This window comes from Dendrobates tinctorius, unplaced genomic scaffold, assembly GCF_039654945.1.
Source record: "Dendrobates tinctorius isolate UK_male_01 unplaced genomic scaffold, ASM3965494v1 ptg000293l, whole genome shotgun sequence".
NCBI classification, from domain to species: Eukaryota; Metazoa; Chordata; class Amphibia; order Anura; family Dendrobatidae; genus Dendrobates; species Dendrobates tinctorius.
The window spans coordinates 24165628-24180016 of record NW_027361960.1 but is presented as its reverse complement, the minus strand read 5'-3'; the positions used below and the strand labels follow the sequence as shown (position 1 = coordinate 24180016).

At 45.4% G+C, this 14389-nt stretch overlaps 1 protein-coding gene across 1 annotated transcript in view; it reads left to right on the top strand.

Moving 5' to 3' along the window:
- Positions 1 to 14389, top strand: part of SLC22A3 (solute carrier family 22 member 3) — a 469228-nt gene that overhangs the window by 391805 nt on the left and 63034 nt on the right. The window contains exon 8 of the mRNA XM_073560189.1: positions 10044 to 10152. Within this exon, the coding sequence (XP_073416290.1) occupies positions 10044 to 10152 (109 nt within the window). The remainder of the gene's footprint in view (positions 1 to 10043; positions 10153 to 14389) is intronic.

Sequence of the window (14389 nt, the reverse complement as noted above, 5' to 3'; positions counted from 1 at the left end):
GGGTCATCCTATTCTCAGCCTGTTCCTAGTTCATCACCCTGTCAGGAGTCACAGGAAACATTTGACCCCAACCTTGGCCATTCCGAGGATCTGTTTGGCAAATTTCCTTTCATTGCCTCTGGCCTCTCATCGCGTGACTTTAAAGCGGATCGTGAGGAGGTATCGTCTGTTGATGATAGCCAAATATTTGAAGCCCCACAGCCAGAAGAAAGCCACTTTCATCCATGTGATATACTGGGTGAAGAGGTGGAGGCTGATGGTGATGACACACAGTTTCCATCTGGCCAGTCGCCAATATCAACACGGAAGGAGGATGACATGGACGGCGAGATGGTTGATGATGAGACCACCGATCCGGCCTGGACCGTTGGTACGCATAGCCAGCACAGCAGCACAGAGGAAGAAGGTGGATACGTAGCACCAACAAAGGCACCAAGGGCTACTGGTTTGAGTAGAGTGCAAAGTGTGTCAACTGTTGCCAAAAGCAATCCCTCTGTGCCCTAAGTCAAGGCAAGGGTGCGTTCAGCCGCTGTCTGGAAATGTTTTTCTGATAGTCCTTCTGAATTAAATGTTGTCATCTGTAGCATCTGCCTTATAAAGCTGAGCAGAGGCCAGGGCAAAGGCAACCTTAGCACGACCAGTATGCGGAAACACATGGAAGCCAAGCACCCTAGTCAGTGGGTGGAACAACAGGGTACCAAATCAGTGTCTGCTGGTCAAACCACTGCCATGTCGCCCGTAATCCGTCCTTCCTAATCTGCTGGGCAGGAAGCAGGTGATCATCATACTTCTTGCTCACAAGCTGCGGTTGCACAGACACAGGACACAACAAGCTCATCCACGTGTTTATCCCAGGAAAGCGTCCAATTGTCCATGCCCCAGATGTATGAAAAGAGGCGTAAATACTAAGCCATGCACCCACAAGCACAAATAGTGAACGCGCACATTGCCAAGTTGCTAGCCGTGGAGATGTTGCCGTTTAGGCTTGTGGGGACAAAGTCTTTCCGTGATCTGTTGGCTGTGGCTGCCCCACTATTTTTCCCGGCGTGCCGTCCCAACATTACACCAGCACGTCTTAAACAATCTAAAGCGTGCTCTTACCAACGCCGTAACTGGGAAGGTCCACCTTACAACAGACATGTACTTGTGGCCAGGGACAATACATCTCTGTCACGGCACACTGACTCAACCTGGTGGGACAAAGTCTCCAACTGGATGATCACATATCCTACCCACGCCACGAATAGTGACCCAACCTCAGTCAGGGTTTCCGCCTCATCATATACGTCCTTTCTCCCCTCTTCCTCCTCCTCCTCCACCTCGTCATCCTATGCTGAATTACCTCCACATCACTCCCAAGTTGGGAGCTGTGCAGCAGCGCATCGGCAACATGCTCTGCTGAAGCTTATCTGCTTAGGTGAAACACCACACACTGCAGCAGAGCTGTGGCAAGGGCTAAAACAACAGACCGATCAGTTGCTCTCCCCACTAGAACTTCAACCCGGTCTGGTTGTCTGTGACAATGGGCGTAACCTGGTGGCTGCTTTAAGGCTCAGGAAACTGGTACACGTGCCAGGCATGGCTCACGTGCTGAACCTAGTGGTGCAGAAACTTATAAAAACATACCCTGACTTGCCGCACCTACTTGAGAAGATGCGCCGTATTTGCGCCCATTTCTGCCATTCCTCAACCACTGTTGCCGGTCTTACAGTGCTTCAAAAGCAATTTAATTTGCCAAACCACTGACTCATTTGCGACCTGCCAACACGGTGGAACTCAACATATCATGTGTTGACAAGGGCACTTGCTGAATACCAGCTTAAACATGCCCGTCACACTGAGACTCAGCCAAGACACATAACAACTGTCGAGTGGGTGTGGATCACTGATACTTGTGAGGTGCTTGATAACTTTGAGTACTGCACCAAGTTTGTGAGCGATGATCAGGCTATTATCAGCGTAACCATCCCTACGCTATGTCTGCTGGAAAAATCGCTGCAGAATGAAAAAATGGAATCTTTGAGTGCCCAGCAGCTGGGTATGGAGCAAGATTTCACAATGGGTGATCCTACCCAGCCCAGCCAATATCATCAGGTAAGATTGGGGAATGAAGATCATGATGAAAACGAGGAGGGAGAGGACTTCTTTTTCAGTGGTACTGAGGGGCCACCTCATGCTACAGAGGGGAATCCCAACCCCAGCTTCATGTCTGTCCAGCATGGGTGGGCTGGAGAGGAGAGGTGGAGGAGAAGAGTCAGTGTGAGGAGAGGATGGGTATTGTTCCTCCTTCTGGGGTCACAGAAGATTTGCCTCCTTTCAGCTTGGCACACATAGCACACTTCATACCTGACTGTCTGTGCCAAGACCCTCACGTAATCCACATTTTCAATAGCAACCTATACTGGTTGGCCACCTTTCTAGACCCACGGTACAAGGACAAATTTCCTTCGCTACTGTTGCAGTCACCAAGGGGTTTCACAATGAAATCTTTCAAGATTGCCGTTGTCGATCAAAGGTACCAGCTCTGTGCAACAGCATGCATTAATGGGGAGAGACACACCAAGCAGGTCCAAAAGAGGTAGTGGTAAAATGTCCACAAATTGGGCCATCTTCAATAAACCGGCTCATCAACAGGGACTAGCTGGAAGAGTAACAATGTCAAGGAGGGAGAAGTTGAACAAAGATGGTCAACGACTATCTAAGTGACCATACCTGCGTCTTTCCTGACGCTTCTGTTCCGTTTAATTACTGGATATCCAAGCTGCATATTTGGCCAGACCTTTCCTTATATGCCGTGGAGGTGCTGGCCTGCCCTGTTGCTAGTGTGATGTCAGAGCGTGTTTTCAGTGCCGCTGGGGCAATAATCACAGATACACGCACACTGTTGACTACAGAGAATGCAGACAGGCTGACTGATAAAATGTAACAAGGACTGGATTTTGCAACAGTATTTAAGCCCTCCAGATGACAGTATCCCAACTTAAAGTCACCCAAAACGTTATTTTTTTTGCAATTGGTGATCACGTCCATCCCTTCCCATACAAGCCCCTTTTCTTCTTCTTGCACATGTTTTCAAAACCTGCTTCTGACACATGTACCTCATGGTCAATAAGCTAAAAACAATGTTCCGTTAATTAATATTTTGCATAGGAGGCACTTGTGATGAGAGTGAGACCCTTCTTCCTTCATCAACCATGCTATCATGCCCCATGGGCTAATTTTTGGAGATACTATGCCTGGACACTGGGCACTGCAACTACTGTGCTAGTAGTCCTAGCTTCATAATAATTGTTTTGCCCTACAGACCTGCCCTGCTTCCTGCTTCAACCATGATACAGCCCCTAGGGGTAATGTTTTGAAGACACTTTGTCTATGTCTGCACATTGGGCACTGCAACTACCATGCTAGTAGTCTACTTTCATAATTGTCTGGCTCTTGAGGCCTACTTCCTGTGTCAACCATGATACAGCCCCCAGGGCTAATATTTTGAAGACACTATGTCTATGCCTACACATTAGGCAGTGGCAGTGGAACAACAAGGACAGTAGTCCAAGCTTTATAATTGTGAATCCCTTGTGATGATGATGATGGGTGGCTTCTTCCTGCGTTGACCATCACACAGCCCTTAGGGCAGATCGCTCTCCTTACACCACTTACACACTTAGCTGTCAGAAGATCTCCTCCATCATCACTCGCTCTTACGGCACTTCTGATATATTACTGGCACTGTGTAAGTGGCATACAAGTCCTGCTCTGCCGGCAAAAAATGACAGAACTTCAAATAGTGTTTGTACATTCTAGTGAAGCAGTGGTGTAAAACCACTCGTGCAGCCGTGACCAGGTGCACCCATGTTATGTACATTTGTTTACAGCATACAGTACATTTTTTAACATTTACACATTTTTAGCTTTTTCCTAAGCCCGCAGACCACTTTATAGGGTCCAGCAGACAATTACTTGAATTTTCCCTTGCCTCCCCACCTGACCTCCTCCGCTGACCTGCTCCTCCTAATAAAACATAAAACAAGCCGCCCACTCTCCTTCTCCCACATGCTCTGTCTCTCTCTGCTTCTCACTGCTGGCAACATATCTCCCAACCCTGGACCCCCACAGCTCATGCTGCCCATTATTACCCCCTTCTATCGCTCCCAAACTATAAACACCCAAAATATTTCCCACATCAAATCCGTGCCCTTGATGCCCACCACCCTGCTCCCACTCTCTGGATCACTCTGGAATGCACGTTCCGTCTGCAATAAACTCCATGTGATTCACGACCTCTTTACCTCTCAGAATTTTGTCTTCCTTGGCCTCACCGAAATATGGCTGATACCCTTCGACACTGCCTCCCCTGCTGCGCTATGATACAGCAGCCTCCACTTCACCCACACTCCTAGCCCTGGCATCAGACATGGTGGAGGAGTGGGCCTTCTCCTTTTTTCCAACTGCACCTTCAACCAAATCCCACCTCTTCCCTCCCTTATCCTCCCCTCTTTTGAAGTCCACTCTGTCAGCATCTACTCTCCCTCCCACCTCCAAGTGGCTGTCATATACCGACCTCTGGGCCTGACCACTGCTTTTATTGACCAATTCTCCACCTGGCTCCTTCACGTTCTCTCTGCTGACATTCCCACCATCATCATGGGTGACTTCAACATCCCCATTGACACCCACCAGTCGGCAACCTACTAACTCCTGTCCCTTACATCTTCTTTTGGACTTACTCAGTGGTCCCCCTCAGCCACCCACACAGACGGACACACATTAGACCTGGCCTTCACCCGTCTCTGCTCCCTATCTAATTTCACAACCTCCCCTCTCCCTCTATCTGACCACCATCTACTCACTTTCTCATCCCTGTCCTCCTCACCTGTCACCCATGTCCAGCAACATGTGCACCCCTGCAGAAACCTCACAAATCTAGACACTCGCACACTCTATGACTCTATTCAACCATTGTCCTCCATATCTACACTCCATGACACAGACACTGCCACTAATTTCTACAATGCCACTCTTGCATCATCCATCGACTCAGTCGCCCCAGTCATGCATAACAGAGTGCAACAAATCAATAGACAACCTTGGCACAATAACACCACTAAAAAGCTTTGGCAAGCATCCAGAATTGCTGAATGGCGCTGGAAGAAAATGCATTCGCAAGAAGTCTTCACTGCACTCAAACAAGCAACACGCATTCACATCAGCTCTCAACTCTGCTAAACAGACCTACTTTACATCCCTTGTATCTTCCTTTTCCGACAACCCCAAACAGTTGTTCAATACTTTTAACTCCCTCCTCCACCCACCACTAACCCCTCCAACCTCCCTAATCTCTGCCAAGGACTTTGCCACACACTTCAAAAACAAGATAGACCAAACACGGCAAGTCTTTATTGTTCAACCACCACAACCCCTTTTTATACCCCTTTGTATACCAGACCAATGCCCAAACCTTATCCAACATCACTGAAGGGGAGCTTGCTCATCTCTCCAAATCACACCTCACCACTTGTGCACTTGACCCTATCCCATCCCACTTCCTCCCCAACATCATCACCACTCTTATCCCATCCCTAACCCACCTCTTCAACCTATCACTAACTTCTGGTACCTTCCCTTCTGCTTTCAAACATGCCACAATCACACCTATACTTAAAAAGCTGCTCCCATTCTCTTCCAAACTCCTGGAACAGCACGTCCATGCTGAACTTTCCTTCCACCTCTCATCTAACTTGCTCTTTGACAATCTACAGTCTGGTTTCCACGCCATCACTCCACTGAGACAGCCCTGACCAAAATTACTAATGACCTACTTACAGCCAAAGCTAATGGACAATACTCTATACTCCTCCTTTTAGACCTGTCCTCTGCTTTCGACACAGTAGACCACTTCCTCTTTACTACAGATCCTCTCCTCCTTTGGCAAGACCTCGCCCTATCCTGGATTTCCTCATACCTCTCCAACCACACATTCAGCATCTCCCACTCCCACACTACCTCCTCATCCCACCCTCTCTCTGTTGGAGTCCTCCAAGGCTCTGTTCTAGGACCCTTACTCTTCTCAATCTATACACTTGGACTGGGGCATCTCATAATGTCCCACGTGTTCCAGTACCACCTTTATGCCGATGATACTCAGATCTACTTCTCTGGCCCAGACGTCACCTCTCTGCTCTCCAGAATCCCGAAATGTCTATCAGCCATATCCTCCTTCTTCTCCTCCTGCTTCCTCAAACTGAATTTGGACAAATCTGAACTTATCATCTTCCCCATCTCACAGATCTTCCTTACCTGACCTATCTATAACAATTGACGACATCATGCTTTCCCCCTTACCGGAGGTCTGCTGCCTCGGAGTAACCCTTGACGCTGCCCTGTCCTTCAAACCGCATATCCAAGCTCTCTCCACCTCTTGTCACCTCCAGCTCAAAAATATTTCCAGAATCCGTCCCTTCCTCAACCCTCACCCTACTAAAATGCTTGTGCATGCCCTAATCATCTCCTGCCTCGACTACTGCAACATCCTTTTCTGTGGCCTCTCTGCTAACACCCTCGCACCTCTCCCGTACATCCTTAACTCTGCTGCCCCACTAATTCATCTCTCTCCTCGCTTCTCCTCCACTTCTCCCCTCTGCAAATCTCTTCACCTGCTCCCATTCCCTCAGCATATCCAATTCAAATTACTAATACTGACCTACAAGGCCATCTATAACCTGTCTCCTCCATATATCGCTGAACTAATCTCCCGATATCTTCCCTCATGTAGTCTCCGGTCCTCCCACGACCTCCTTCTTTCCTCCACACTTATTCGCTCTTCACCCAACCACCTCCAAGACTTCTCCCGAATAGCCCCCTTCCTCTGGAATTCTTTGCCCGAACATGTCTGACTTGCAACCACACTCGGATCCTTCAGACGGAACCTGAAAACCCACCTCTTCAGGAAAGCTTACAGCCTACAATGATGCCTCCTCACCACTACTGGAGATACCACCTCACCATCACTGAAGCTGTTGCAACTTCCCAACCTACTGTCTCCTTCCCCACCATCCTGTAGAATGTAAACGCGCAAGGGCAGGGTCCTCTCTCCCTTCTATATCAGTCTGTGATTGTTAGTTTGTTTACTGTAAGTGATATCCGTAATTTGTATGTAACCTCTTCTCATGTAGAGCACCATGGAACCAATGGTGCTCTAGAAATAATAATAGTAATAATCACGCCAAATCAAACTAAGTCTGTTCGCAGACAATGTTATACTAACTCTAACAGACCCCACCAATTCCATCAAAGAGTTACATAAAACCCTCAACTCATTCTCAAATTTATCAAATTTTAAAATCAACGAAGATAAATCTAGAATCCTTCATCTCAATCTGAATTAGGACCAAGTCAAAGAAATTTAAAAAAATCATCCATTAGTTGGGCCACCAAAGAAATCACCTATTAGGCATCACTATAACGAACAACATTAATAATATTGTTTCGGCTAACATGAACTCAGTACTTGAGACAATTAATAGAGATATCAACACTTTTTGGGAGAAAGACCTCTCCTGGTGGGGAAAAAACTTTACAATAAAAATTTTCACTCTGCCTAAAATACTATTTGTCCCGAAGTCCATACCCCTTCTAATATCGGTTTCATACCTGACAACCCTTCAAGCATCAATTAAGGCATTCATTTGGAACAACAAAAAGCCAAGAACCTCATCAAACATTACTCATAAAACGAAATCCCACGGAGGCCTAGGCATCCCAAATATCACAGCCCACTACCTCACAATTTTAATAAAGCTGAGCATCCACTGGCTTTCTTGCGATAGCCCCCCAGCGTGGGTTGGATTTGGAAGTTTCATTGAACAAAAATAAACATCCAAAAGATTTCATTTTAAAAACCTTAACCAATCAATACCTCTGCTCAACCTCCCGCCCCATCTTCTTAGCTGTCACGTACGCCTGGAAAAAACTTTCCAAACATAAAAGGGGAACACCTAAAATGTTAGTCTTAAGACAATTGCCACTCTCTCTCTTTTTATCATTCAGCAACCAAACTCTACCTGCAGTCTGGACCGAAAATGGTATTAAGAGGTTGGGGGATGTACATGATGGAAAATCATTCCTAAAATTCAGCGACTTAAAATACAATAAAACACATGGGCCATGTACACAGTGAACAAGTCTGTAGGACAGCGTTCACACCACCAAAAGACTGAAACACAGAAAAACACAGTAAAACAAACATATAAAAATACTCTACTGTAAAACAGTAATCAGCAAGTGCTAGTAAAAAGATAACAAAACAGGGTATTTGGTTGATACGTTTTTTGCAAAAAATGTATACTAAGCCGCTCTACCAAACGTCAAGGTAACCCCATATTAGAGCAGTCGCTAACTGATGTAGATGACTTTTATGTGCATGGACCACAGGGGAGGGGTGAAAACCTCCCTAATCTTGCAAAAACAAGAAACAAATTGAATACACATGCACATAAAAGTCTTCTTCCATAGCGTGTCCACATCGGGCATTACCTGCCTGAATCCTGCTCATATAGGTACTATACACATGATCAGGTTTTTAAATACATCAGTTAGTGACTGCTCTGATATGGGTTACCTTGACGTTTGGTAGAGCGGCTTAGTATACATTTTTTGCAAAAAAAAAGTATCAACCAAATACCCTGTTTTGTTATCTATTTACTAGCACTTGCTGTGTACTGTTACCTTTTTACAGCAGAGTATTTTTATATGTTTGTTTTACTGTGTTTTTCTGTGTTTCAGACTTAAAATACAAGTATAAACTTCCGTCGTCGGCGTTCATCCAATTTCTGATTCTTAAAGACCAGACTTTTACTTTTCTTAAGAAGAAACCAAATATATCTGAAGAAACGTTAAATCTTCTATGCAACACAAATGGAATCTTTTGGAGTCATTGTCATATCTATGACTGGATTAACCAGGACTGTGAGATGTCCAAGAATGCCTACATTACCAAATGGGAAAGCGAGCTAAAAACATCATTCCACATTGAAGAATGGGAGGACGCCCTGACTTCCACCTATGCTTCAAACCTGTCCATGTCATTACAAGAGACCCATTTTAAGCTCAAATCAAGGTGGTACTACACACCGGCCAGATTGGCACATTTCAATCAAGAACTCTCCTCATTATGCTGGAGGAACTACTGTCTCCATGGTGATCTTCTACATATGTTCTGGAACTGCCCTAAATTAAAATCATTATGGTCTCATGCTTCTACCCTCATCAATAAAATTGTGGATAAAAATATAGCATTCACCCCTCAAATGGCGCTGCTTTCCCTTGATCTAGGAAATTTTAGTAGACACTATCATTCATATCAAACGAAACCCCTCCTATCTTTACAGATGTATTAGAGAAAATCTCCCTCCATAGATCGTACGAGCTGAAATTTGCCTTAGCTAACGATCAACAAATTAAATTTTCAAGAAAGTGGGCCCACTGGGATAGGATTCTCCCCTAACTGCTATCTGAATATCTACCTCACTATCTGGATATACTTCTGTTGTTGTTGCTGTTATCATTTATTGTTATATTGAACTGATTGTTTCCTTTTCTCAAAATGTATAATTCAGATACGCATCAGTTAATGTCAATATTTATATAACAATGTTCATGAGACATCCGTTCTCCTTTGTTCCCTCCCTTCCCCTCCCCCCCTTCTTCACCTACTCATCAGTAATACTTCTCTTTTGTTCACAAAAATTAAATAAATACTATTGGAAAAGCAAAATTATGTGACTTTTCAAAGATTTTTACACGAGAATACTGACATAAAAACAATAATGACTCCAGTCCCCCTTTGGAATCTGTGACATGACAAATTCATAAAGCCCAAACCTCATACAAAGCTAGAGAGCATCTCTAATAAATAGGCCATTTTGTATATTTCAAATAGACATACACACACACTTGACTTCCTACTAGACTTTTTACTTGGTTTTAGAAAATATTACACTGTTTTAATTTTACAGACTCTAATCTGATAAATATCTATTCATTTGCAGATCATTTGTGGCTAAAAATAACGCTAGCCACTTTAGGACGATTGGGAATCACCATGGCATTTGAAATAGTTTACTTTATAAATACGGAACTATATCCAACATCACTGAGGTAATAAATGAAATAAATGTGATATATAGAAATGTTGCTAATATCACAGGATCAGCCATAGGCTACCACCACACTATCAGTATTTGTTCAGTATTTTTTATCAGGATTTGTAAACCAAAACCAGGTGCGGAACAATCAGAGGACAAGGTATAAGAGAAACAAGTGCACCAATTCTGCATGTTTGACGCACTCCGGGTTTTGGCTTACAAATACTGATGTAAAATACTGACTAAATACTGATACTGTGACCGTAGCCATAAATGTGAACTCTGATGGTGTGAGAAGCCAGCTCTTTGGCCATTTTTACACAAACACATGTAATTAGTGTAAGGGCTATTGTGAAGTCTGGTGGGTAGCAGCCCCCACAGGAGAACTACCAAGCTCAGGAGAGGCAACCCTACACCTCTGGAATTGTGTGGTGCTCGATATCAAGGTGGCCAGCCATCACCTATGGTCACTATCGGGGCTCCAGCAAAATCTGTACAGCTTACAGCTGCATGGGACATACTGTTCTGCGCGGTTCAAAAGGTGTCCAACTGCCAGATGACGTCAGTTAGGGATCAGTGAGGAGGAATGTCTTGATATAATGCTTAGTTTCCAGTGGTGGGAAGAGAGCTGAGGTACTTTCCTGTGAGGCTGGTTTCACATTTGCGTTTTTTTGCGCTGCATTTTTGCGCATACGTGCGTATGCGTTTTTCCCCTATATTTAACATGGGTGCGCATACGTGCACATTGGCATGCGCACGTATGCGTTTTTCGTGCGCTGAGTTTTTTTATGGTGTGCGTCCTTAATTTCCAGACGCTACATGTTGCATTTTTTGGTCCGCCCAACCGCTTAAAAAAACGCATGCGCACGTATGCGAACGTTTTGCGCAAAAAATTACCATTATGGTCTATGGGTGCACATACGTGCGTGTATGCAGTTTTTTTGCTCATGCGTTTTTTTGGTGTCCATTGGTTAGACTAGTTATAAAAATCCCCACCTAAAAAAACTTCATGTCTATATAAAAGGAGGTGTCTGCCAGCACTGTACCATAACTATAGAGACAGCCTGGAGAGCAGAAAGGCTGCAAAAGAAGACCCCATTTTCAATTCCAGCTTCAGCGGCAAGAATGTGAGTATTATTACATCTAAAAAATGTATGCCTGACCTTTTAAATTGTATATGTACTAATGCTTTGTATTATTTTTACATGCAGTATGTCTTCGGAATCGGAATATTCACCATCCCGGCAGGAACTGGCGCAAGCAGACCGTGAGGTGATTATTTTCATACGTTTGGTAAGTATATCTGCTGCTTCTCAAAATCTCTAACATTTGTTGGCTTTTTTTCAGACATCGTCATCTTCAGCGGACGCGACTAGTGAGGGCGAACAGCATGAGCAGCCAAGCCAAGTCCCGGTGGTGATACGGAATGTAAGTATCAAATAATTTGTAATGTTCTTTATTTTTATCTTCTATATTTCCTCTTTTCTGGATCTTTTTTGTAACTTTTTATTCACACAAAATTCGAATATTCTAATGAATGTGTTTTGTCTAGGTTCCACAACGGGATGAAGACGTCTACCTGGATAATGAGCACCTTATCCGCCTGGTCCAGGAGCGTGCCCCGTTGTGGGACAGCCGTGACCGGCTGTACAAGGACAATGTGGTGACCTGGCGGCTATGGAATGAGGTGGCCGCAGCGTTGATGGATGGCTGGGACAGCGCCACTGCATCCTCCAAAAAGGCGTTTAGTAAGTATTTCCCTGCTCTGTTATGCAGCAGTGACTATTGTCCTTGATGGCACTGTTGGGTTTCCTGCTAGATATAATCTAGGAGGAAACCCAACAGTGTCATCTGGCTCAACAGTGACTGCTTTGGGTATTGTATTGCTGTCTTGTGCCGCAGTGACTATTGTCCTTGATGGCACTGTTGGGTTTCCTGCTAGATATATTCTAGCAGGAAACCCAACAGTGTCATCTGGCTCAACAGTGACTGCTTTGGGTATTGCATTGCTGTATTGTGCGGCAGTGACTATTGTCCTTGATGGCACTGTTTGGTTTTGTGCTAGATATATTCTAGCAGGAAACCCAACAGTGTCATCTGGCTCAACAGTGACTGCTTTGGGTATTGTATTGCTGTATTGTGCGTCAGTGACTATTGTCCTTGATGGCACTGTTGGGTTTCCTGCTAGATATATTCTAGCAGGAAACCCAACAGTGTCATCTGGCTCAACAGTGACTGCTTTATGTATTGTATAGCTGTATTGTGCCGCAGTGACTATTGTCCTTGATGGCACTGTTGGGTTTCGTGCTAGATATATTCTAGCAGGAAACCCAACAGTGTCATCTGGCTCAACAGTGACTGCTTTGGGTATTGTATTGCTGTATTGTGCCGCATTGACTCTTGTTCGCGATGGCACTGTTGGGTTTAGTGATAGCATATGTCGTGCATCAAACACAATTGTTAAATGTTGTTTGTTTGTTTGTTTTTCCAACAGTGGACAAAGTCCGAATAGATTGGCGCTCGATCAAGGACCGCTTCAACAGTGATGTTCGTGCTGAGGGCCAGGTTCGCAGTGGTTCAGCGTCAAGTACAAGAACAAGATACCGGTACTATCAAGCGTTGCAGTTCCTAAGTCCAGATCGTAAGTATTATAATTTTTGGGCTTTTATTTTTATTAATCTGTGTTTTTCTAATCCACAGCTGATGCTTCTTGTAAAGGGATGATAGTAATGATTTTCCTTTCTTCCACAGCACCTGTAGCAGCACCCTGCAACCTGGCCCTGGAGCGGTCCTTCATCAGACGTCCTCTGACCCGTCCCAGCCATCTGACAGCCAGGAAGCACCTTGCAGGTCAGCCACACAGACAGCTGGTGACCAGGAAGCTGGTCCATCAGGTGTACCCCTGTCCCAGGTCTCTGCCACTGGTTATGCGGGCACTACCCGCCAGCGGCAGAGGGCCTTGGACAGGAATGTCTTGCCCGAGTTTATGCACTTGAGCGAGGCCTTTAATGCCAGCCTCAAGTCGCTGTCAGACAGAGTGGATAGCGGTTTTTCACTCATGGAACGTGGTTTTAACCACATGGAACACCGCTTCCATTCTGTCGAACAGCTCCTTAACTGTCTGGAGGCCGATCTCAACAGACCAGCGTACCATTTTTTTTAGTAAGATTGAAAAGGGCATGGCGGAACACCTTAGTCCTGAGCAACAGCTGAGTGTGATGCAGGCCTGCAACAATGCTTTCTTGCAGGCTATGCAGCATAATCGGTATGGGCAGCAGTCAGTGGTGTCATTTCCAACTGTGCCACCATTGAATCGCTTCACCTCACTACCAACTTGTGCTGCATACCACTGCACGGACACCTCTATTGAAAGCCAGGACACCCACCATTGCACCACCACAAGTCTGAGTGCTGCTGGTCACTTCACCGCCACCACCATGGCAATCGCTGCTCCTGTCTGGAGCACCACCGCCACCCCCATGCATGCTTGGAGCACAGCCACAGTAACCACTCCTCAAACGTGGAGCAGCCCTGCCGCAAACACTACAACATGTAGTAGCACTGCCACTGCCACTCCGCAAACCTGGACCATCACTGCCACCACCAGTCCTCCTGCAAGGACGAGCACTGCCACCGCCACCACAGAGCATCAGCAGCAGCCACAGCAGCAGCCACAACAGCAGCAGCAGCCACAGCAGCAGCAGCATGCACAGCAGCAGCCACAGCAGCAGACGGGGGACCCACATTCCTTATTTGCCCAAAGTTCCAACAATCAAGGCGGGCATTGGGCCCAAGTAAGTCCAGGCAGGCCAGTTTAAGGAGACAAACAGTTAGGACCAATGTAGCTGAACCTCTGTCCTCTCCTCCTAGTGGGCCTAGTTCCATTCCCATAACTGGACTCCCTTCCCCCACAAGTTTTGTTGCCCCTTCCCCTAGAACACCTTCATCGACTATAAGCTGTTCATCTTCACTGCACACCCCCAACTTGCAACCATCTGCCCCCAAACGCAGAAAAAAATTAAGTTTTTTATAATTTTTTTGGTTAAAAATAAATTTAAATTTCTGGTTCACCATAGCAAAGTTTGATTAATGTTTTTGGCACCGCCTACACACACTGCGCCGTACACACAATGCGCCTTAAACTTTGCAAGGTGTCATAAAAAGTGTTTTGAGGATTGGCTGTTTTTACCATCGTCATTTCACTTATTGTGATACTAGGCAAGGGGGATTATTGATATACCTTGTAATTA